The sequence below is a fragment of the Pleurodeles waltl genome, chromosome 3_1, assembly GCF_031143425.1.
Source record: "Pleurodeles waltl isolate 20211129_DDA chromosome 3_1, aPleWal1.hap1.20221129, whole genome shotgun sequence".
Classification (NCBI taxonomy): domain Eukaryota; kingdom Metazoa; phylum Chordata; class Amphibia; order Caudata; family Salamandridae; genus Pleurodeles; species Pleurodeles waltl.
Genome location: NC_090440.1, coordinates 186,514,615 through 186,537,884, shown reverse-complemented (window position 1 = coordinate 186,537,884; position 23,270 = coordinate 186,514,615). Strand labels below are relative to the sequence as shown.

Sequence of the window (23,270 nt, the reverse complement as noted above, 5' to 3'; positions counted from 1 at the left end):
AGGCAGTGGTGGTCTGGCTGGTACTCGATAAGCGTGTTCTACTGAAAAAAAAAAAAGGTTGGTGTCTTGTCACCCCAATACGGTTTGTGACAGCTACTGTTGTAGAAAAAGATCCATGCTCAGGCCTTCAATCTTCTCAGCTAGACCCCACTACCCTTATCTTGTTTCGCCAAGATCGGCCCTCTATGTTTTCGGCCCTTCGCTACAAAACATCCACTTCCCGTCATAGGTTCTTCAGCATTGTCTGGATCTCAGACACTACCAGTTGCATTTCATTTATGGTTGTTTCATGGGCAGACACTCGTGCTCTTAACTTGTTGTGCCCTTCATGCGTGTGCCACATATCTATGATCAAGGTATCTAGTTTTAGTTGTAATGGCATCTGTAGGCCCTGTACAGCTGCAAGTAGTTCAGCAAATGTAGCATTATTATTCTGTATTACACAATCTGGATTGGAAGTCGATCCTGCCACAGGCGTCTCCAACTCAGGCCAGGCAGGAGTCTGTTGAACGTCCCCTGGCCTAGAGTTCTTGGGGCACACCATCATGGTGTGTACAGTGTCGGGAGCACAGAGGTGGAGAAGACACTCACCACCTCACCTGTTTCCTCACCATTGGGGAAACAAAACTGGGTGGTGGTGGGTCCTCGTCCTCTCCAGTCTAGATCCGCTGCACACGTGCATACCTCATGTGCACTATGACATGACAATAGAAGAGGGATGAACTCTCACCAAATATTCAACGTATATTAGGTAGAATCTCCCCCAATCCAATACGTCTGAGAGTGCGTGCTTCCAGTAGGTGCCTCAAAATATGGGGGGGCGCCAAGTATCACAGGATGGTACAAGTCACCTTTCCCCAATGAGGGCCAGCAAAGCAACTAACAAAGAAGGGGAGGGGAAACCAGCAACCTCAAGCACCCGATCAGTCCCAAGGCACAGAGGTGAGTGTTCAACAGCAGTTATGTCCCACGTTGTAGAGTGGAGTAGAAACAATCATGAATATCAGATTAGTACCAAGCTCCCCAAAGTAAATTCACAAGTGGTCAGGGCAAGACAGCACCTAAATGGTAGGCACATCCCAAGCTCAGGGTTTCGCCATATTGCTATTTCACAATTGATAATGGTTCTCAAAGTAGAGAGATCGCTCACCATTCTTATGCTCTTCTTCCAGAGAGCAGAGTTTGATGTGTGACAATCAGTGAGGGACACTGGCACCTGTGCCAAAATCCCCCTAGCGCCTCGTGGTCCAGAGCTCCCAGGCAGAGCGCATCTTCTTGCTACTGTACAAAATGGCGGTCACGCATGCCAGTAACTGAAAGGGGAGGAGCAGCTCGATGTCCGAAAGCAGCGCACCCTCTCCAATCACTTAATGCCAGTCGCAGAGGTCCCCGTAATGTAATGGTTGAGTGGGATGCATTTAAAGTTGTACCTTGTGGGTTATTGATGAAAACGGCCTATGGAGTGCGAAAGGGATTGAGCGCTGATGTGGTAGCTGCAGAAATTCAATTTGGTGAATTGGAACTTGAGTGCTGCCTATCTGTTCGAGGTCAATACCCAGTTTTTTCCTCTTCGAGCAAGGAGTATAGTCAACTGCTTACTAGACTGTCCACCATTGTTTATAAAGAACACACTCAGTTGCAAAATGAGCACGGGTTCAGAGCGGGTCCCCTACTCACGTGGTTGCTACGATCGGAAAATGCAAAACATCCGATCACTGTAGTCCGATTACTGACAGGACAGGTCGTGAACGCCCAGGAGGACATTAATGGTGTATTCGAGGTGTACTATAGCAGAGCCCCTAGGATATTGCGGCATGGATTGGGAAATTTTGCTGCAAAAAAGGGAATTTTTTCAGCAGACTAATGCATTTTTTTGCTACATTTTTGAGGTACATTTTAGTGACATTTCATAGTTATGTTCTGATAAAATGGGAATCTGTAGGAAAAAAACATGGTGTATGCTGTCCTAATCACCACAGGGAGAGCTGATAAGAGGTAAGTAAAATGCAAATACAATTAAAATCTGACAGCGCAAATGTAGTAATACACTACAGTACTTCCTTTGAGTTTTTGCTAATGAGCTTGTTCTTGTTTAACCATACTCTTAGCCTCGCTTTCAAATGGAAATAATAACCACTGAAATTCCAGGAACATTTGCCTGTTAACATGTTATAATGATACTTATCAGAAATTATGCTTAACACTAAACTGACCTCAATTAAAAGATATCATTCTGAAAGCTTGTAGTACCTGAGCCATACAACTGCTTTAAAGCTTCAGACATGCAGGTATATTAAAAGCAAGGCAACCAATAAGTGCTCCTAAAAACACAAAAATAAAATAGAAAGAAGATGTAGAACGTCCTGAAACTGAATTGTATGAAGTGGCTTAGCATTTCAGAAGTGTTTCCACTGTAGCTCAGGTATTCAGGGTGGTCTAAGTGTTACTGGATTCAATATGTTGTAACTGTGGTCCGTCCACTATGTTTAAAAGCAAAAGTTTGTTTGTATACATGTTTGAAGGGAGGGGGGGATGTAAGGTTGTTGCCTCTCTTTTGCTGTCTCAGTGGCTCTGAGATGGTAGATTATCCCGTCTCAGGGCAGGAGGTCAGCTACAGCAAAACAAACATGTTTTATCGCAGCAGATGACTGAAAAATAGCGGACATCGCGTGGCTTCTCAAATTTCGCTATTAAATCACAATTTGCAAAATCACAAAAGCTGGTGGGGTCTGCTATAGGGAGCTATACACAGTCCCAGGAGACCGATTCTGCCACAGTCACTACCTACCTAGCACAAGTACACACTGTCCCAATTAACCCGCTACAACGGCATGAACTACAAAACCCAATAACATTAGAGAACATACAGGAGACAATAACTCCGGTAGCCTAAGGGAAGGTTCCGGGCACTGATGGGTTCCTGATAGAGCTTTATGCCCACTATCACACTAACACGCTGTGTCCTCAACGTTTATGAAGGTGCACTGTGGGAAGCGATCATGTTGGCCCTCCCTAAAGTGGAATGCGATTCCTTGGATGTGAAATCTTCTAGATCCCTTTCTCTCCTCAATCTTGATTATAAAGTGCTCGGGAAATTATTGGTCGACTGCTTGACAACTCCCTAGTTCACCCAGACCAAAACGTGTTCCTCTCCAGCTGTAATACTTTTATAAACCTGCAGCGCCTCTTCCATGTTATGGATTTGGCGGAACGTACTGGAGCGAAGGGCTGGGACGCCTCTCTTGACATCCAGAAAGCGTTCGATACCTTGGGCTAGCCGTAGTGGACGTCAGTACTTCAACAGATGGGTTTTAACCATCCTTTCTGCATTGGGTGGCGATACTATACACTAACCCGGTTGCGAGGGTGCGGACAGGGGCATGATTTCCCAACCTTTTCCAGTAGAGAGAGGCACCCGACAGGGTTGTCTGCTCTTCCCGCTGGAGTTCACCCTGCTGATGGAGCCTCTACCATGTATGCTACATTCGCGGGCTCCCCAGTGGGGCCTTGTGGTGCTTGATCGACCCCATATAGTGTCTCTATATGCTGATGACGCTTTCATCTATTTGAGGGCAGACCATAGGGTATTACCAGAGCTCGTGACAATGTTAACAACGCTCAGGTCCTTGTCTGGTTGGTCTCCATGTTAATTGGGATAAGTCCTGTTTGTTCCCATTAGTGTATATCCCGGAGGACAGGTGTGATGCACGTCCACATATGGAATTGACTTGGCAATTTGATTCCATTAAATACTTGGGAGTACAGGTCTGTTATGACCCACTCAACCTCTTGGAGGGGAACTTTGGTAAGGCAGTGGCTGAGATTCGCCTCTCCCTCCCTTTCTGGAACAAATTACCCTTATCTCCCTAGGGCAAAATAGCCATTGCAAAGATGTTGGCCCAACCATGAATTTTTTATACTTTTTTACGACCCTCTCGCTGATTATTAGTTGAGCTTTCTTTAGGCATCTATGAAACATATTGAGAGCCTTGATCTGGGGTGATGGCAGGTGGCCATACGTAAACTATTTGCCCCACTGGATGAGGGTAGCCTGGGACCCCCTGATTATGAACAATATTTTGCAGCTGCATAATTACAGTTGCCGACCGTTGAATATGCCAACATACAAGAAGAATTAGGACGGCCATTGATACAGCCCCCAACCCCAGTGCCACGAATAGTGTGCTCTTGAAGACGGCGTTATGCATATGGAGAACCTACGCGTATGCAGGGCGGAGTGGTATGCCCTATGCTTCGAATCTCACAATTTGGACCGTGCCAGAATGTGCAGGGCTGAGGACCATGCACCAGGTCCAGGACTGGGAAGAAGTGGGCATCGAGGTTTGGCCGACGTGGTCTCGGAGGATGGGTTCTGTGCCTTTCATACTTTGGCACTAGATCACAGCTTGGGCCCAGAACAGTTTCTGTAATACTCCGCATTATGGGGCGTGTGGCAGCGGACTTGGGGGTTCTGATCTGAAGCAGCCTCCTGTAGAGCTACCTTTAGAAGCAGTACTAACAGATGGAAGCACCACATACGCTATAACTCACTTGTATGCCGCGCTGAGGAGCTCTGCTGTAGGGGACCGGGCACAGCTCAGAGAGTGGTAGTAGACACAGGTACTTGGTAGGGTCTTTACAAGCAGTGGACCCAATGCCTACAAGCAGTCAAACTAGTGACGTGAAACGCGCAATTTCGCCTTATACAGATCTGTTATTTACACCATGCATATCTTACCACACATAGACTGTTTAAGATGTTCCTAGGAACCCCTAACACCTGGCCGAGATACAAATCAGATGATGTCGACTTCTTTCATATGGTGTGGGCCTGCCCTATAATACACCCTCCTAGGGAACGGGGACTGACTGCCATATCTAAAGTAACAGGCTGCTTGCTCCCACTTGAACCGCTCTGGTGCCTACATGGGCAAATTACTAAAAAGACTAAGGACTTTTTACGATTCCAGAATCTGGCGCTGATCTTGCTTAAACGTTGTATCACTATATGGCTTGGAAGTCTGGCATAGCTTCCCCACTGGAGGGCGGATGTATATCAGTGGACATCTGCGGAGCTTGTGGTCCAGGAATGACGGCATACCAGAGGGGATGGACCTGACTCTGTAAAGACACTGCGATACATATTCATATAAGCTTGAGGTCAGCTCACTGGGCCAGCCCCCTTGAATGCATATCATTCCTTTCCGCTAAACGTTGTGCACCTGCGACCCAACCTCCGTCCCCGCCGCCCCCTCCAAAAAGCAAATCATCAGAGCAGTTAATGACCCAAGCATCTAATTCGGGCAGAGAAGAAGCATGATAAGCTGCATAGGGGCCATCTCACTATAAGCTGTTATGGCCTACTGAGACAGCAGGTGTGCGATACAAGCCACAGCCGTACTCGCACACATGGAGGGGGGGGGATAGGGAATGATTGTTTGTTGAATCGTTTTAGTATATCTCTGTATTGTTTTTTCCCTCTGGAGTTCTTTTCTCCTTATTGCTGATTCAAAAGGTCTTATCTCAGTGCTGCATACATAGATAGGCTGAGTTCATGTAATGTGAATAGATGACTGAGGAGGGAAGCAAATATTAGTGTAACTGTCTCACACATTATTGCTACTGGATTCCCACCAGACTGAGAGTTTGATTCTTGCAGATCAGGGTAGGATACGGGGTGGGGGAGACCCTGGTGTACAGATATCAGGGGACCACAGACTCGCATATCGAATACCCACTTATGTGTGATCACTGTGAATTGTACTAGGTTTCTTTAAAATGCAATAAAGATATATATTTTTTAAAAGTTAGTCGGATAGACTAATGGGTAGCCAGTTGGACTGACAACCCAGGTTATTGAAGCAGTTCTGATCAGCCTTTTGATCAGACTTTGCCTTTATTTAGACTCTTATGACTGGCTGCAGTCAGTCAGGAATGTTACATCAGCCGGCACTTTCCGGGCTTCGCTTTGGTTCAGGAATGTGTCCACTGCCTTACGAGTGATGCCCGAGACATTGGGACACTGGAAAGCTTACAACAATTATTTTCCCACTGCGAGGCTCCGAAGCTATTTTCTGTCATTTCCCTCTCTGCTTATGCAAGTACTGAAAACGGCAGGGCTGCCTTTTGAACCATGAATATCAATATGGGTGTCTGCCCGCCGCTAAAATGAAAGTGGATGAGATTGAGGAGCCTGGTGCAGGGCCCAGGGTGGGTGGGAGAAGTAGGATTTGAGAGAATACGTTAAGGAAAGGGCCAGAGAATAGTGAACAGAACTTGCAGGATCTGAAATGCATTTAAAAAGTAACCAGTATTAACAATAAACTGCTTCGAGCAATCCAATTACTATACTCTGAAACCTGGATTAAAATAAAAATCAGGGGTGGCACCAGAATATCCAGGAAGATCACGACCTACCAAGGACTAAAGCAGGAATGTGCGTTAGCGCCTCATCTTTTCCACCTCTATGGCACTCCCATCACCTGGCTTGCATCAGGAAAATGCCCATACTGCTCGGTTGGGTCCCCTCTGTCTCACCCATCTATCATATGCAGATTACATTGTGGATTTTAGATCAAGTAAAGTAGGCCTACAAAGATCAGTTAACCTCCTGGCACAGTACATGAGAACCAACCATCTGGAGATTAATGTGACAAAAACCATGTCCATAGGAAGCCGATCCGGACAGACTGCTGCGATAATTTTAAACGATGCCAGACTGGAAACAGTATCTAATTTCAAATACTTGGAGTTATACCTCAATTCCAGAGGAAAGTTTTCCACTAAAACAATACATAGCGATGAGGGAGCTTGCGCTATCCATGCCTGGCAAAAAACTGGCTGGGCTATCCTTTCAACCACTTTTAAGTCCTCTCCACCAAACTACTACCAACCATCACAAATGCTAGCGTGCCCATCAAAGGACAGGATGATGCAATAGAAGATAAAATACAGGCTTACACCTTTAGGTGAGTGTTCAACCTGCCCCAGTGCGCATCACTCATAAAGGAACAGCAAAGGAACAAGGTTCATTGCAAGAAAAATCAAGGATGATTTGAACAGAGGACGACTTATTGTTTGAAGCCTTAATGGTGCAAGGCACCCTTAAAGAACTAATCAGGAGTAATTATAACGTTTTATTTAAGATTCGTGTAGAGACAGTGTTGTACTGCAAAAGCAAGGACTGGTAGCAACGCATTATTTTGCATATATGATTTACTTTTATAAATATCGTTTACATGATTGTCATACACACAAAAAATGAGTAATACATTAATTTGTGGGGGTTTTCTGAGAAATATACAACAAAAATGTTTCTAGAAAATCATAGATAATACTAAATACATAGGATTAAAAACAAGAAATACAAAGGAAGACAATGTGTTCGCAATAACGGATAATCTACCCTGGGTAATGGGAGCTTAATAGCCATTTCCAGGTAGAGAAACCTAATTGCAATAGACCTGTTAATACAGTAAATGACACAGTAGTTGGCGTCAATATGAGCGATGATATACAGTTGTAGACGCTTGTATACAGCATTTACAAAGAGCAGCTTTTATAGCTATGACAAATCAAGAAGAAGTGGTTAAATTCAATTCGGTTGGGTTGTGTTGTAAATCTAATCCACAACCCCGGCGTGTGGCAAGGCACTCCGACTAGTTGTATCACACTGGCTTGAATTTGGGCTAATAAAGCAAGATCAGGCGGAAGATCAACAACAATAAAAAGTTGGTATAAAATCAGTCGAGATCAAGATTCCACAGTAAACAGCACGTCATGGTCAGCTCTTCAAAGAGATCACCGGTCGGAATACCATAAATATCTAAATGCCTCCCTTAAACAATTGTGCCTGACCTAACTATGAGCCGCAAGTGTGTGGTACAACGCCTTCAAAAAGGCGATCTACATGCCGGTAAAGCTGCAATCTTGACTAGAAGACAAAAGAAAAATTCAGCCCCCGCTCTCATGCATGGATAGTAATTAAATTCTGTGACACTCTGGCACAAGGACCTTATCTGGCAGTCACCTTTTCAGCCCACACAAAGCGCACACTTAAGATCCCGTGCATGGGTAACATACCAACACTAGCAAACCAACCTATCTGAGAACATGCTGGTCCAACATCATGTAGACTTTGCAAAGGAAAAAAAGAGAATCTCATTAATTTGATCTGCATCTATCGCAAGCTCCACAAGCTTCGCTCACAACTATTAAGGTAAAGCTTCAACGACAGTGCCAGCCACACCTGTAGGGAATGCATAATAGCATGCCTTAATCCTGGAAACCCGCAGTTAAACTGTACATTTGATAAATTTCTGGCAATGGCCCCAATCAAACAAATCTGGTTAATATTGTATGAACATAACACTGGGAAAAGGGAAAGTGTCAACCATCATTAAAAAGAACTGACTCCCCACGGATGATCACTGTCAAACTCGCGGTTGAACGCAAGTCAGAATTGGTCTTGTGTGCTTGCAAAAATTGTGCTAGTTGTAATCAATCAGGTTGTTCCACTTAATGACTCCTGGGGATGCCGATTGAATGTGATATTATCATGGTCAGCTCGCTGCCAAAACTTAAATGCACTAAACTGCTTTTGGTGGAATAGGCGGCCGATTACAAGTTTACATTGGTTTTGCGTATTTGTACAAACACTCCCCCTGTTTTAAAACGAATTTATTTTAAGATATACTGTGATATAATCATGCAATCTTAGGTTAAAATGATTGGCTGCACTGTTTGCTAGGATGTATTATTTTATTTGATAAATTGTAATATTTTATGTTTTTAAGCAGCGAAATTGTTATATTTTTAATTACTAAACCAAAAAAACTTGACTGTATTGACAATAGTGAATGTGTAGTAATGACTACGGGCCTCATTACAAGTTTGGTGGTCGGACCGCCGGGCCACCATGGTGGTGGCCTTTAGAATGGTGCCAGGGTGACGGTGCCAAGACTGCCGGATTAGAAGTTCCCCCAAAGAGCTGGCGTGACTGACTGGGGGAGGTAGAGGATAGTATTATGGAGCTACTGCCGGCCATGCATCCCTACCTGTCAGCACAACGGGCGAACTGTGCCCATGCACCACAGTGCACCCCCAAGCTCCAAATCTTTTGGTGGCCTACATTGGCCCCTGCCTCACCGTCCATGGGGCCTTACCCTCTGTAGCCCGCGTTTTGGGCCCTTACCTGCCATTGAAAGCTTGGCTGTTCTGCAGGTCGTAATAGCCATGGCGGTCCCAATGCTGGGATATCCATCAGTGGCCGCCTCGGTCAGGACCGCCATGGACTCCACCGCACTGACTATGGTGATGCCGGAGATCTGCTGGCGGTCTTCTGGCTTAATTTCGATCTGTCAGGTTTTGTGCTGATCAAAAAACTTAAGGGAGTATCCAAAGAAAAAGGCACTTTTTATTTTTATTCTAGAGGATTTTTTTTGTCTTCATAACAGCAAACCCAGCTGAAAGCAATTACAGCAAACCTGCCATGAAATTAGTATTTTTACCCAGGGTAGGGTCTGGTGTAAAATAAATGTTTAGTGTTTTATTTTTTTAGACGTGTGTTAGAATAAGGCATTCTATGGACTTTGACTGGTTGACCATTATTTTGAGGACAGTCTGAGGGTGCACATTTGAAAAATAAACAAAATCAATTAGCAATTCGCCCGCCATTAGAGTGTGCTTTGGCAAGCATGGAATGGCCGATGATGAAGCATGACACCGGGGGAAAAGGTGGCGGCCATCCCTTTCCTTTTAGAAAATGCCTATTTGGCTTTATCGGTGGAACACAGTGACTAAGGACCTACCCACAATAGAGGATATCCTCATAAGGTGTGTAGGTACAACCCTGAATTAGGGCTGTTACAAGGGCACGTTCGTTTTTTAGAGTTTGTGTGTATGTTAGGAAGAGCATGAACAATGGCCCTTCCAAATCTCTCTCTTCCCCAAACCAGTATGTTATTGGGGTTGTTGGGTTGTGTGGTCCATTAAAGGATAAGGGTTTATTAGAGGTTAGGGGAGCATACCTTGACCAGGGAGGATGTTGGTGTTACAGAGGAGCAACTGCAACCCCCACAAGTATGCAAAAGCCCCCTTTTTTGTCAGAGTTTGCACGCTCTGGTTCGAGGACTTGGACGCTGCTTAGCAGATTTTTTTTTTCTTCATTTTTCCTTTATTGGAGGGTGGGGTGGAAGGAGGGAGCATTTGAGTGTGTAGTGAGCACTGTGGGCTAGCTCTGGGCAAGGTAGTCGGTCATGCCATAGTCAAGGCCTTCTATCTACCCTGAGGCTTCTGCGCTAACCACTTACCTGCTATATATGTCTGAAAGCTGTGCTTAGTTGGGATGGGGGTTGCTGCAGTCGGAGCACTCACAGCTTGCTGCGTAGGTCCTTGGGTGGGACAGGATCTTGGTCTATAGTCCGTCTCCAGGCCCAGGCCTGTTGTGCACAGTTTGGGACATCCGCAGCTTGTTCGGCTTAGGAAGGCTGCCAAAACCCAGGACTTTCTGCACTTGGCTAAAGGCCATGCGTACCTGGCTCTGAGGCACTAGGACTACCGAAAGGCCTTCTTTAGGCCAGCCCACAGTACTTTCACCAAAGGCTGTTTACTGTCAAGGTCTGTTTCATAGGGGATGGTGCAGGGTCTTGCTGTAGGCCAGGCACTTGAGCTCATAGCTCAATGCTCAAGACTGAAGGCTGTGCACAGATATCTTTGTGGTACAGGTGCTAGTGCAGGTCATGGCTACAAGCCTATGCCCGAGCCCACGCAGCATGGCCAAAGGATTTATTTCAGTTTTTTTGGTACGAGGGCTGCCACAGGGCCTTGCTACAAAACAGACTTTGCAACCGGAGACTGCTGCTTAGTGCCAAAGCACTTGAGAAAGCTGTGTGCTATCCTCTTAACCTTCAGCCTTGCTATGTACTACAGAGAAAATGCCTGCAGCCAGTCCCTGTATTATCCACTGAACCACCAGTACATGGCCAAAGGCTGCACCCAGTAAGTTACGTGCACCGGTATTGGTCCTGGAAAAGGCCCTGCTCCAGCCACGTACCACAGAACTAGCTGTGCGAGGCCACTATACCAGCTGCACCTGGCGGAAGGCTTTGTGCACTGGCCTCAGGATGCAGTGCTGGCCACTGGTCATGTCTTGAACCAGTCTCTGTCCCACTAAAACAGCAGTGCACAGCCAAACCCCATGTGCATTGGGCTGTGAGCTTTGACTTCAGGCCCTGTCCTGTGACTGCTGTGGTGAGTTCACATGGTCTTTTACTTGGTACTCTTCAACGGTTCTTCAGCAGTTGCATCGTCAGTCACCCCTGCCTGTTATAATGGTACAATTGGGTCAAAAGAGCGTATACGCTGGCCAGCATTGCTGCAGCACAGTGGATGGTCAAACCACAGAAATCCTCTTAATTGCCTCTTTCACTCTCTTGAGCCCGCAACAAAACCCACATACTAGCCTGTCACGACTATCTGTCGGCACGCCTTATTAGATGTTATGTGCACTGCATTCTTGAACTTCGCACAAGAAGGAAACAGAAACTCCCTTTAAGAGAGCTCCAATCATGATACTGTGCAGCCTGGACGATACACACAGTGTAATTGTGTCACAGGGATATCGGCTTTTAGCCGGCTGGGGATGATAGTGCTGCATAAGAGTCCAGGGAACCACTTTCTTTTTGTAGCTAATGGAGCCACGACCCCCTTGTTCTTTTTTTCAGGATCCCCCCCACCCCAACCCACACCCATACACCTACAGAAACATGGTTCCTTGAAAAAGACAGAAGTCTGCAAACCTGTAACATAATGAAGGTTGTTTCAGAAGGTTGTCTTTTGTATCAAAGAGCTCATAAGGAGGCACAATGTCTGGTTAGCCTTTTGTGAGATTGCACAGTGTCATTCATTGATATTGAGGTGATATGACTGATGCTGCCAGTCATGCTTTTGGTGATGCCTTCTGTGACATGTGAAGTCATGAGCAGTTTGTTGGTGGGATGGGTGGGTAGTTAAGATTTACTGCAAAAGGCCAAATTTCAGTTATTTTTTGCCTGAAAATATTTTTTTTAAGTGAACATTTTCCCATTCAGATTTTCTCACTGAAACATAATGTTTTGCTCTTATAATTTTTTTTCTCCAATTTATGTTCTGATCCTCTTCCTTTTCTCTTGGTAAATAGTGAGACAGAACAACTGGCCACCGCTTCCCCCAAAATGCCCCATCAAGCCTTGTTTCTATCAGGACTTTGCAGCAGATATTCCAGCAGATTACCAGCAGACATGCAAAATGCTTTACTACCTGTGGATGCGTAAGTACTTCTCTGTCTGTTATCCAAGTTGCCATTTCCAGACGGTATTTTGGGAGTCTCTGCCCACTGACTTCAATGCTGTAAAATATTGTAATCACACCTTACTGGTTAAACAAGAATGCTCTTGGTTCAAGGAATTATAATAAGCAGGGGCGGCTCCTCCACTATGGCGGAGTCTTGTCATGTTCTCACCACTATCCCATGTGCATGGTGACAGCACTCTTTTCACACTTACCTGCCACTACACCTGCCATTGAATGTTTAAGCCTGTGGCTTTTGTCAGGTAACCTACTACAAGCACTGATTTGTTGACCGCTGTATCAAAGGAGTTTACACATCAAATAACCTTAATTTGAACGGGTGGTTTCCGGTGGGGGGCGCACAGGGACTTCTTTTTGGGAGATGGTGTAGGAACCTGGCCTGGTGTGTGGTGGACACCTATGGTGTTGGGACCTTATACCAGGTCCAGGCAATCCCTATTAGTCAATGAAGACAGTGTCTAGGAAGCTAGGGCTCTTTAGATGTAGCTGTGGATGAGCAGCCAAGACTTATCTAGGAGACATGCAAAGCTTCTACAACCACAATAGTCACACAGCAACTTATCCCACATGAAAGGAACCCCACAGTGTTACAAAAATAAAGGTACTTTATTATAGTAACACAACTTATAGGCAGTCCCCCAACTGGAGTAAAGATGTATGTATGTATGTTCAATGGCATATGTAGCTGCAGATACACATACTGTGCATTAGTCCACCATCTAGTGTTGGGCTCGGAGTGTTAAAAGTTGTTTTTCTTCGAAGAAGTGTTTTTCGAGTCACAGGATCGAGTGACTCCTCCTCTTCGGTTCCATTGCGCATGGGCATCGACTCCATTGTTAGATTGTTTTCTTTCCGCCGTCTGGTTCGAACGTGTTTCCTCTCGCTCTGATATTTCGATTTGGAAAACTTTGTAAAACTCTCTTTTCAACGGTATTGTATCGATCGGGTTAATAATTTTCCATCTACACAGGAGTACCGTCAGGAAAACAACTTTGTTCGCCCTTCGGGGCGCGCATGCACAACTCTGGTCTATTCGGGCGACCGCGTGGAGAGCCTCATGGATCAGACTCCATTCCGATTTTGTCCTTGGTGCCACGTGAAGTACCCATATACAGACCAGCATCTGGTTTGCAACCTCTGCCTTTCTCCAGACCATCGGGAAGAAAACTGCGAGGCCTGTCGATCCTTCCGATCGAAAAAGATTTTAAGAGACAGAAGAGCGAGAAGGCTCGAAATGGCATCGAAAAGCGGGTAACATTTTGACGTAGAAGAGGAAGAATTAATGCAGACAGCAGTCTCTGTCAGAGATTCGGAGTCTGAGCAGGAATCAGAGGAAGACAGACCAGTCACAGCAGGACAACATGTAAGTACATCTGCCCCTGCACCCTCACAAAAGAAAAAACAAAAGACCTTGGGCACGCCACTGCCGGAAGGCCATGGCTCGGCCCGAAAATACTGTTGGTGACCGACCCCCCCCCCCCCCCCCCCAGTTCGGCACCGAAAAAGGCCACTCCTCCGAAAACCTCGGAAACAACAAAAAGCTCTGTTTCAGACTCCAGTAAACCTCAATTTTCGGAGTCAAAAATAAGAAAACACGTTTCGGAGCCAAAACCTTCCTCGTCCTCATCTTTTTCGATCCTGAAAAAACACGCTTTGGAGCCGAAAAAGTCAACATATACAGAGGAGCATAGACTTTCGAAAAGACTTAAAGCCACAAAACCTCTGAAGAGGAGTTAGAGGTAGTACCAATACTGCAAATTATGGATGAAAGACAAACCAGGATCCACATCCATAGAGAAACTGGGAGAATTCTCATAGCACCTCCTTTAAAAACAAAGAGGAAGCTAGCATTTCAGGAGGAATTGGACACTATGCAGCCTCCAGCTAGAGTGCTAAAACAGAAGGAGAAACCACCACCTCCTCAGTCTTCTCCTACTCATTCTCCTCCTCATTCTCCACACCTACCTACCTTTCCTCCCACCAGTCCTACACCAATGCATTCGCCCACTCATATGATTCACAACTGGACACTATGGATCCATAGGATCTTTATAACCCTGATCCCATCCCAAGCAATGATCCGGACAGCTACCCCTCTAAACCATCCCCACCCGAGGATAGTACTGTATATAACCAGATCATAGCTAGGGCTGCAGCCTATCATGGAGTTACCATGCATACAGAGCCACTAGAAGAGGATTTTGTATTCAACACTTTATCCTCAACTCTTTCAAGGTACCAATGCCTCCCAATGCTCCCAGCCATGATATAACATGCAGATCAGATTTTTAATGAACCAGTAAAGGCACGCATTATAACACCTACCATAGAAAAGAATTACAAACCTGCACCATCTGACCCTGATTATATCACCCATCAGGTACCACCTGATTTTGTTGTAGTTAGTGCTGCCAGGAAGAGGGCAAATAGTCAGTCCTCAGGAGATGCACCCCCCCCCGATAAAGAGAGCAGGAAATGCGATGCGGGAAAAAGAGGTGCGTCCCAAGCAGCAAACCAATGGAGGATAGCCAACTCACAAGCACTATTAGCTCGTTATGACAGAGCCCATTGGGACGAGATAAGATAATACAGCATCTCCCCAAAGAACACCAAAAAAGGGCTCAACAAGTAGTGGAGGAAGGGCAAGCCATCACAAACAACCAAATAAGATCTGCCCTTGATGCAGCAGACACCGCTGCTAGGAGTGTCAACACAGCGGTCACTATACGTAGACATGCATGGCTCTGGTCTTCAGGATTTAAACCAGAAATCCAGCAGGCTGTCTTAAACATGCCTTTTGACAAAAAAACATCTTTTTGGGCCAGAGGTAGACACAGTAATTGAGAAACTACGAAAAGACTCCGACACAGCAAAAGCAATGGGTGCACTCTATTCTACACCATATAGGGGGTCATTTCGTAAGCCTCAGTTTCGAAGTGGTTTCAGACCACAGACCTCCGAGGCATCAACCTCTCAAACAAAACCAGCCTACCAAACACAGTACCAACGTGGTAGTTTTAGAGGCACATACAGAGGACAATACTCCAGAAATAGAGGTAAATTCCAGACCTCTAAGCAGCCTGCAACACACCCAAAACACTGACTTCCCTCATTCCCTTCCACTCCACACCTCTCCCGTGGGGGGAAGACTACAACAGTTCCACACAAATTGGCAAAATATTACCACGGACAACTGGGTACTATCAATTATCCGCAATGGTTATTGCCTAGAATTGATAAACACCCCTCCAGATATACAACCAAAATTTCACAAACTAACCACAGAACACACACTTCTGTTACAAAAAGAGGTCCAATCTCTACTAATCAAACAAGCAATAGAATTAGTTCCACAGTCTTAGATAGGAACATGAGTTTATTCACTATACTTTCTAATTCCAAAAAAAGATGGCACCCTCAGGCCAATATTAGACCTCAGGACCCTCAATCTTTACGTCCTGTCAGAACATTTTCACATGGTAACTTTACTGGATGGCATTCTACTTCTACAAAAACAAGATTTTATGACAGCATTGGACCTCAAGGATGCGTATTTTACCCATCCATCCTGCCCACAGAAAATATCTCTTGTTTGTCATTCAAGGAAAACACTACCAATTCAAGGTGTTACCCTTCGGAATAACAACAGCGCCAAGAGTATTCACAAAGTACTTGGCAGTAGTGGCAGCTTACCTAAGAAGACAACATATACATGTCTTTCCATATCTAGATCATTGGCTAATAAAATCAAGCAGTCGTACACCATGCCAAAATCATACACGTTCTGTAACACAAACCTTACACACACTAGGTTTCTCAATAAATTACAAGAAATCACACCTTCAACCAGCACAAATACAACCGTATTTAGGGGCAGTACTAAATACTCAACAAGCTCTAGCATGTCCAAACACACAGAGGATAAAAGCTTTTCAAAACCTAATTCCACAAATACAACCAAATCAACAATACACTGTAAGATTTATCATGAAAATACTAGGAAGGATGGCATCTTGCATTACAATTGTTCTGCACGCAAGATTAAACATGCGACCATTGCAACAGTGCCTTGCACAACAATGGTCACTGGCACACGGTCAACTCCAAGATCTAGTGTTGATAGACCGCCAAACATATATGTCCCTTCAGTGGTGGAATTCTACCAATCTAAACAAAGGGAGGTCATTTCAGGACCCTGTGCCTCAGACCATAATTACAACAGATGCATCAATGATTGGTTGGGGAGCTCACCTAAACAATCACAACATTCAAGTGCAATGGGATGTCAAACAGAAACAGTTACACATAAACCACTTGGAGTTATTAGCTGTCTTTCTAGCACTCAAAGCTTTTCAACCTCTTCTCACACAGAAGAATGTTCTTATCAAAACAGACAACATGACAACCATGTATTATCTCAACAAACAGGGAGGGACACATTCATCCCAACTGTCCCTTCTAGCCCAGAAGATTTGGAAATGGGCAATCCACAACCAAATTCATCTATTGGCACAGTACATTCCAGGGATAGACAATCAGTTGGCAGATACCCTCAGCAGAAATCATCAACAAACTCACGAATGGGAGATTCATCCTCAAGTACTTCAAAAATACTTTCAAAAGTGGGGAACACCAAACATAGACCTGTTCGCAACAAGCGAAAACACAAAATGCCAAAACTTCGCATCAAGACACCCACATCCCCTATCCAAGGGCAATGCTCTATGGACCAATTGGTCAGGGATATTTGCTTACGTTTTTCCCCCTCTCCCACTCCTTCCGTTTCTAGTCAACAAGTTGTGTCAAACTTCACTCAGCATGATACTCATAGCGCGCTAACAGGACCAGAGGGACTACATATCCCAGACTGCTTTGCGGCCCCATGAGGCGGCCATCTTGTCCATCACCTGCTCCCATTTGCCAGATCCAGTGAGCACTATAAAGCGTGAGGGGGCATACCGCAGCACGGGACGCGCTAACAGGACCAGAGGGACTACATATCCCAGACTGCTTTGTGGCCCCAGGAGGCAGCCATCTTGTGCATCACCTGCTCCCACTTTCCAGATCCAACGAGCGCTAAAAAGCGCGAGGGGGCATACCGCAGCGAGGGAAGCGCTAACAGGACCAGAGGGACTAATATATCCCAGACTGCTTTGTGGCCCCAGGAGGCGGCCATCTTGTGCATGACCTGCTCCCACTTGCCAGAGAATTGTTCTGTCCCCCCCTTAGTCCTCCCTCAACTATCATCCTGGGCCCCTGTCTCGTCCCATTACACTGCCACAGACATGGGCAAAAGAAAAGCAATCAAGGTTGGGGTTGGGGTTGGGGCTAGGGGGGAAAAAACACAAGAAAAATTTCAAAAAGTCAGGCTGTAACTAAGTACTTGACCGCATTGATAACATCCTAGCTGATTGCGGGGAAATATCAAATCCATCACCCGGCACCGACCAGCCATTTAGTCCCAAACCGTGCCCTGCAACGCAATCATTGACTAGCAAGCAGGGAAGCATACCCAATATGTTTAACAAAGTCAGGGTACGGGTGAGGACCGAGACTGGCGCAGTGCCCCCCAACCCCGCAGATTCAGTCTCCAGCCCCTGTTCCCTTCACAACCCAGCTATAGAGCCCCCTCCGTCACCTGTCTTTTGTACCAATCGTTTTCATCTGTTATCATGTCCCTCCGATCCACCTACAATTCAGGATCTCGCAGTTTCACCTGCCCATGCCAGGGCCGAAAGCTTTGCAAATATCCAGTCATCCCTCCCTCCCCCAAACGATGACTTGGCAGGTTGCATACAAACACTCAGGGCAGAAATAGCAGCCCTTAAGTGCATAATAGGCGACCTCACGGTCACAGTGGGGCATCTCTTGGAAGAGAGAGGGAGAACAGCTAGGGAAAGTGCCGCCACCCCAGCCCAGACAAATACTACAACTCTGACTCTACCTGTTCCCACCATGCTCCATCACGCCAAACACCTTTGAGGACCCTGTCCCTAGGACTATGGTCGGAGCCCGCATATTGGGTTCCCGCACACCACCAGGCGTGCAAACTGACTATTCTCCCACTAACCCAGAGAACACAAGTTCCAACTCCACACCCCGCACTTTAGGGGAGGGCCGTCGCTCTGGTAGTACATATTCTCCCAATACTACCACTCTCCCTCCCCGGAAAATCTTAATGACCAATGTACCTAGATCTAACTCTCAGGGGGGGAGGGAAGGAGAGGATTCCCTGATTAGCAAAGTCACCCATTGGATTCGTCATAGCAGAGGATGTCTTAGGAAAGATATTCTTAGGGCCAGGCGACACCGTTCCCAGAGCTCACTGTCCGATTGTATCGAGCTCCTCCTAGTAAACGGGCAGCTAGCCTACGACTTAGTAGCCTTAGTCCACCATTCAGTTTTCACCCGAGTCACCCACTCCACTTTGTGTGCCACCCTCCCTAGTGGCTCTATACCAAGACAGTGTCTGTTCCATGATTGATTGACCATCCAAGATTGAGGTGCAGGCTCCCCACGTAGAGCTTATGCTACTATCAGGTCGATAGTAGCATAAGCTCTAACAATTGTGCCTGCACCAATAGTCACCCAGCGGTCATCGCTGACCAGACACACAGGACGGTCTCTACCGCTTCCCCCAACGTCACCACACTAGTCACCCCAGAATTCCAGGTAAACCTGCTCCCACTATCCAACTCCCAGACCACCAGCCAGAAAGTAAAGATTGTCTCATGGAATGTGGCAGGCATAAAATCCAAGCTTTCGTTGCCGCACTGGAACCTTTTCATCGACCAGTACGACATTTGTATCTTCCAGGAGACCTGGCTAATTGAACCTGCCTATAAACCCGGCTATGCAACCTACCACATACCCGCTGCTCCCAGCAAGCCGGACCGCCCATCGGGGGTCTCCTAATTTGGATAAAAATTGCACTACAGTGTTTAGTGAAAGTGATATCCACCCACCGACACCCCTGACATCCTTGGTATTAGCCTCAAGGGAACAGGGCCCACTGCCACTGATATTTTTAACATCTATGCTAGGGGGGGCAGGGGGACCAACCGCTCTGTGACCCTGCAGTCCCTAGAGACCCAACTGGGCGAAAGACCCTCCAAACATGCCCTTATTGTAGCGGGGGACTTTAATATCACCTTTGAACCCCTTGGTCTGGACCATATGGGCGATTTCAGGTAAGAAGATAACATTTGGCACATACCCAGGTTGGAGCTGCCCCCCATTAAGTAGTGGCACTTGGCTGCCCTTCAACTTAATGCCCTGACCCTCGGCCAAGGTCTGAGGGCTGTAAATAGAAGAACCAAATCAGATAAGCATGCTACCCACACGTCACTGGTTCACAGGGGAAGAGCTGCATCGACTAAATATAGATGGTCCTTAGATATTGGCAGTTGGTTGATGACATGGTAGTCCGGACCCGAACGGACAGTGACCACAATCCACTCTTTCTCAGTTTAGAGTCACCGTGGGGCAGGGCGCCTCCAGCAACAACCACTACCAAAGTAGCCAAAGTGGTGCAGGCTGAGAACAACAGACGGCGACTTAGATGGAACAAGGTGATCCTGCAAGACAACATTCTCTCTCCCATCGATTTGAACCTGACACTTTGTGTATCATTGATATCTACGATGGGAGAGGATGTGAGAAGCTGTTCCTCCCTAATCGATGTTCACACTGAGTTTTTTTCCAAAGATTGGAACAGCTCCTATCCCTGCCAGCTGCTTGCAATTCCGGCAGTGCTTCTCCCCGTGAGGGGGTTAATTGGTACAATCGGGACTGCCAGCTAGCACAAACAAGGCTAATTAGCGCAATCAAACATAAGGATGTCGCCCGAGTTAGATCTCTGCAGAACCAGTACAGACAGACGCAGAATAAGGCCAGGAAGGACTGGGAGGAGGAAAGATGGAGCCTCCTGAGGGCTGCATGTGAACGCAGGGACTCCAGATCTTTTTGGGCCATAATAAGCAAAAGAAACCTAAAGAGAGCCCCTGCAATTGGCAATAACATCCTGCCCTCAGATTGGTTCCACCATTTCAACTCTCTAATGTCGAAAGCCAACTCGTAACCATCTCAGCCCAACCCCAGCCGAGTACCATCTATGGGGATTGTCTGTTCAACTTGGGAGACATCCAAGAAGCAATTAACAACATAGTTTGATTGAAAGCTGCTGGCCTTGACGGAATCCCTGGAGACCTCTTCCTTTACAACATCGACAAATGGGCCGAGTACATTCTTCTTCTTCTATCCAATGCAATTGTCAGGGGGGGGCTCCCATTCCTGAGTCCTGGAGGGGTGCTGAGGTAATACCCATTTACAAGAAAGGCGACAGGTCCCTACCTGCCCAACTATAGGCCCATTAGCCTTATAGATACAGTACAAAAGGTATTCTGTCGTGCACTACTATCGAAAATCCAAGATTGGATCAATGAGAATGGCATTTTATCACCACTCCAGGCTGGCTTTAGGTCCAAAACAAGCACCATAGATCAGGTGTTCAGGTTTCTGCTCTTGTATTGGAAGGTCGTAGTGATAGGGAAGGGGAGTCTCTATGTAGCCTTCATAGACCTTAAATCAGCATTCGATCTGGTCCTTGGAGGTAAACTTTGGGAGGTCCTCAAGGAGATGGGTATTCCCCCAGGACTTCTGACCACAACAATCTGACTACACAAGGCCAACTATGCAAAAATACGCTGGGGGAACCAGGGCGATCTCACTGATCCGATCGAAGTAGTCAGGGGCGTTCGGCAGGGCTGCGTACTAGCTCCCACTCTTTTTTTTCCCTTTATTTGAATCAGGTCATCGGTCATCTCACCTCGCAGCCCTCTGACACACCAGCCCTAGGCAACAAAAAGATCACAACACTTTTGTTGGCAGATGATACCCTGATAGTATCCAAAACCCTGATGGGCCTCCAATCCTCTAGTCAACACCTTTGATTACCTGGGGATCAAACTATCAGACTCAGGTGGTCATTACAACCCTGGCGGTCGGTGGTAAAGTGGCGGTATGACCGCAAACAGGCCGGCGAAAAAAAAAATGGAATTATGAACGCCGCGGTCATCTGCCACTTCACCATTCCGACCGCCATGGCGGTGAAGACCGCTGGGCTGGAGATTGCGGTCTCCAGCCTGGCGGTCGACACTAGACCGCTGACGATATCAGGACCCTGCATACCGCCATGGATCTCGGGTGGTTGGGAACCGCCTTGAGATCCATGGCGGTAGGCACTATCAGTGCCAGGCAATCGGTGCCAGGGTATTCCTTCCCTGGCACTGATAGGGGTCTCCCCCACCCACCCTACCCCCCAGGAATCCTCCCCCCAACCCCCCTACCACCTTCCAAAGCTGGCACAACCTCTGGCGGTCTTCAGCACGGCGGTACCTCGGCGGTCTTGCGAAAAGACCGCTGAGGTCGTAATGACCCCCTCAGTGTCCTGGAAAGCCCATATCAACTCTACATCGTTAAAATTCGGCCAGTTAGTGGGTGCCCTTTTAAGGGAGCACCATGCCTCATCATCACAACCAATAGCTGCTGCTCTCCACATTTATAACATGAAGTCTGTTAGCGCAGCTCTATAGGGGGCTGAACTCTGGGGCTTGGAGGATGTAAGGGAACTCACCCGTATGGAGAATATGTTTATGAGAAAACTCACCTCCCTGCCCCAAGGCACCCCGCTCCTTCCTCTGCACATGGATCTGGCTCGCAAACCTCTAGGCGCTATATAGCTGCTGCTGTTCTGGAGGAGAATCATGACAACTCCTGAACTTTCTCCCTATGCCACTGTGTTTAGGGAAGTTTGATCTTTGGATACCTCAAACAAGATCAAAGAAAGAGTGAAGTCCTGCTATTGGGAGTGGGTATCCCAGTCCATATCTCGCTCGCTCTCCCTAGGGCGTCTATCTAGCGAGACTCTGGACTTCAAATCTACCTGGTCGCTAGAACCTTACCTGGACTGCATTTTAGATCCGACAAATAGGAAGCTCTATATGCAGTTCAGAGTTGGTTCCCTCCCTCTTAATACCTTTACCAGCAGAGGGCAAAACAAGGCCCCAAGCAACAACTTATGCCCCTGCTATACCCTGTACCAGGAGTCACCAGCCCATGTCTTCTTTGTTTGTCCATCCTACGCTCATCAACGAAGGAAATGGCTCACACCAACTTGCAAATGGCTTGGGGCCCGAGATCATGCTGTGACCATGAGAATCTTAAAATCAGACTCCAGTCCGCCCATTGCCATTGCAGTTGCCAAATTTCTTGGGGGAATGTGGCGCACCAGAAGGAAATCGACTGAGACAGTCTAGCCCCAAGTCTTTGTAGTTATACATGTCTATCTTTGTTACAATACTGTATCTTGGAACTGTGTTATGCCATATTCTTTTTATTGTACTGCATTTCGTGCACTATTATTTTTCTTATTTTTTTCAACCCAACCTATTTTATGAATTCAAGCCCATTATTTATTGTGGCGCTATGCAACTTTTATGGCACTGGATGCCGAAATAAAGTTTTATGGTGATGATACTCATAGCACCAACATGGGCACGTCAACCATGGTACACAACATTACTAGATCTATCGGTAGTACCACACTCCAAACTCCCATCCAGATCAGATCTGTTGACACAAAACAGTGGTCAAATCAGACATCCAAATCCCAAGACACTCAATCTAGCAATTTGGCTCCTGAGGTCATAGAGTTTGGATATTTACAACTCCCATCAGAATGTATGGAAGTTATTAAGCAAGCCAGAAAACCTACTACTATACAGTGCTATGCGAACAAATAGAAAAGATTTGTATGTTACTGTCAATCTTAACCCCTTCGCTGCCAGGCCTTTTCCCCCTCCTGTGCCAGGCCTTTTTTTGCCTATTCGGGGCAGTTCGCGCTTAGGCCCTCATAACTTTTT

General features: G+C 46.4%; 1 protein-coding gene across 1 annotated transcript in view; it reads left to right on the top strand.

Annotated features, from left to right (window-relative positions):
* Positions 1 to 23,270, top strand: part of SCAMP2 (secretory carrier membrane protein 2) — a 173,325-nt gene that overhangs the window by 113,292 nt on the left and 36,763 nt on the right. The window contains exon 5 of the mRNA XM_069222145.1: positions 12,179 to 12,307. Within this exon, the coding sequence (XP_069078246.1) occupies positions 12,179 to 12,307 (129 nt within the window). The remainder of the gene's footprint in view (positions 1 to 12,178; positions 12,308 to 23,270) is intronic.